The 3028-nt window shown below is 18.2% G+C and overlaps 1 protein-coding gene across 1 annotated transcript; it reads left to right on the forward strand.

Annotated features, from left to right (window-relative positions):
- Window positions 1–998: 998 nt before the first annotated feature.
- On the forward strand, window positions 999–2519 carry PRSY57_0719600 (GTP-binding protein, putative; the record flags this gene model as incomplete). The annotated part of the gene is made up of 3 exons (XM_012906850.2): window positions 999–1048; window positions 1257–1303; window positions 1435–2519. 3 exons carry the CDS (start codon window positions 999–1001, stop codon window positions 2517–2519), a joined length of 1182 nt encoding a protein of 393 aa, XP_012762304.2.
- Between the last annotated feature and the right edge of the window lie 509 nt (window positions 2520–3028).

Here is a 3028-nt window from a genome sequence, read left to right on the forward strand (position 1 = left end):
AAATTTTTATTTTTATTTTTAATTTTTTTTTTTTTTTTTTTTTTTTTAATTTAAAAAAAAAAAAATTTAATTATTAATTATTTTTTTTTAAAAAAAAAAAAAAAAAAAAAAAAAAAAAAAAAAAAAATCTTTATTTTGAATGTGGTTGGATTATTACATATAATATAAAAAAGAACGAGAAAAACAAATTATCATATGAAAATAAACAAATTAGATATTTCACTTAAAAACAAAAAAAAAAAGAATAATAAAAAAAAAACGAAAGAAAGAAAGAAAATTTGATTTTTCTTTTTCTTTTGATAAATATTAATTATATTTTTAAAAATTGTACATGTATAAAATAAAACAAAATAAAATGAAGGGTGGGTAAAATATATCTTTTTGAGAACATGTAATATTTATTAAATATTTAATAAATAGGCATATATTTTATATATAAAAATATGTCGTCCTTCAATTTGTATAATAAAAAATATGTATATATATCTATTAAAATATATATATATATAATTAATTATACATTATATAATAAAAATATATATTATATTGTATATATATAATTTATATGTATATCTATATATATATATATATATATATATATATATATATTATATAAAGATACATAAAAAAAAAATATTATTTAATTAATTCCCATTCTTCTAATTCTATTTTTATTATCACAATTGTAAAGAAATTTCTTTTCTTTATTTGTTTGGAAAAACTGAACCTACATTTATAAACTAGCAAATATATCTTATTTATTTTATTTTTTTTTTAAGCTGAGAAAAAAAAAATTATAATAAAAATAAAAGGAATATTTATAAATAATACGAAAAGAAAATTGTTATAATAATATTTTTTAATTCCTAAAAAATTGTATCATTATTATTATTATACATCCTAATAAATATATTATATATATATATATATATATATTAATATTTATTTATTTAAATTTTTTTTTTGTGAATATAATATTTTTAAGTTGTATATAAAGAATGGCTCCAAAAAAAAAGGAGGAAGAGCCCCCAAAGTTACTCTTAGGAAGGTAAAGGAAAATAAAATATTAAGAGAATAATAATAAAAAATATAAATATTTAATAAATAAATATATAATATAAATATATATATATATATATATATATATATATATTATCTACCCATGTACACGTTTGTGGTGTTTTAATTGCTCCCATATGATTTTAATATATAGATACTCATATTACATAAAATGGAATTTTTTTTTTTATCTTTAGACCTAAGAATACGTTGAAAATGGGTTTGGTTGGTTTACCCAATGTGGGTAAGTACAAAAAAATAAAATATTAAATATATACCTATTAAATGAAAATATTATTTTGATTTTTTAATTTTTTGATTTTTTGATTTTTTGATTTTTTGATTTTTTTTAATTTTTTTTTTTGTCCTTATTAGGAAAGTCAACAACTTTCAATGTGTTAACGAAATTGAATATCCCTGCTGAGAATTATCCCTTTTGTACAATCGATCCACACGAAGCCAAGGTTACGGTAGAAGATGAAAGGTTTGAATGGTTGGTTAAGCATTTTAATCCAAAAAGCAATGTGCATGCATATTTATCTATTTTTGATATTGCTGGATTAGTAAAGAACGCACATTTAGGAGAAGGTTTAGGAAATAATTTTTTATCAAACATCGCAGCTGTCGATGGTATATATCATGTTGTTCGAGCTTTTGAAAATGAGGATATTATTCACACAGAAGGTAATATTAACCCAGTTCGTGATTTAGAAATAATAAATTCAGAATTAATATATAAAGATATATCTCATTGTGAGAAGAATTTAGAAGAAGTAACAAAAGTGTTAAATAGGAATAAAAAAGATAAAGTAAAACAAAATGAACATGATGTTTTGACATCCGTTTTAAATTATTTAAAAGAACATAAATGGATAAAAGATGGTACATGGAAAAGTAATGAAATAGAAGTTCTAAATGAATATAATTTTTTAACTGCCAAACCAGTTGTTTATCTTGTTAATATGAGTGAAGCTGATTTTATAAGACAAAAAAATAAATATCTAGCGAAAATTTATAATTGGGTACAAGAAAAAAATAAAGGTACCATTATACCATATTCAGCTGAAGTTGAACAAAAAATACTTTCTATGGATGAAGAAGAGAAAAAGCAATATTTTCAAACCAATAATATTAAACAAAGTATGCTAAATAAAATTATTAAAACAGGATATTATGAAATTAATTTAATACATTTTTTTACATGTGGTCATGATGAAGTTAAATGTTGGACCATCAGAAAAGGAACAAAAGCACCACAAGCAGCAGGTGTTATTCATACCGATTTTGAAAAAGGTTTCATATGTGCAGAGGTTTATAAATATACAGATCTTGTTGAATATAAATCCGAAGGAGAAGTTAAAGCAAATGGAAAATATTTACAAAAAGGTAAAGATTATGTAGTTGAAGATGGAGATATTATCTTTTTCAAATTTAATGTATCATCAGGAGGAAAAAAATAAAATACATAACTTAAAATTTGTTCATATCTATGCATATATGACTATATGATGAATATATAAATATATTTAAATTTTATTTTATGATTACCAAAATGGATTATATTGTTCACATATGCAACATATATAAGAAATAAATAAATAAATAAATAAATATAAATATAAATAAATATATATATATATATATGTATTATTTTATTTTATTTTATTTTGTTATTTTTTTTTTTCTTTCATATTGTGATAATTGTCTTAGGGAGACATTATTTATTTTATATATCACGTACATAGTTGTCTTCTTTTTTATATTTATAATTTTTATTTTTTTTAGGCCAATTAACAATTAAAAAATTTTATATTTATGAAAAAAAAAAAAAAAAAAAAAAAAAAAAAAAAAAAAAATTATAATATAAAAATAAAAATAAAAATTATAAAAAAAAAAAAAAAAAAAATATGTAAAATAATTAAAAAAATTAAAAAAGAAAAAAAAAAAAAAAAAAAAAAAATAAAAATTA

Source organism: Plasmodium reichenowi, chromosome 7 (genome assembly GCF_001601855.1).
Source record: "Plasmodium reichenowi strain SY57 chromosome 7, whole genome shotgun sequence".
Classification (NCBI taxonomy): domain Eukaryota; phylum Apicomplexa; class Aconoidasida; order Haemosporida; family Plasmodiidae; genus Plasmodium; species Plasmodium reichenowi.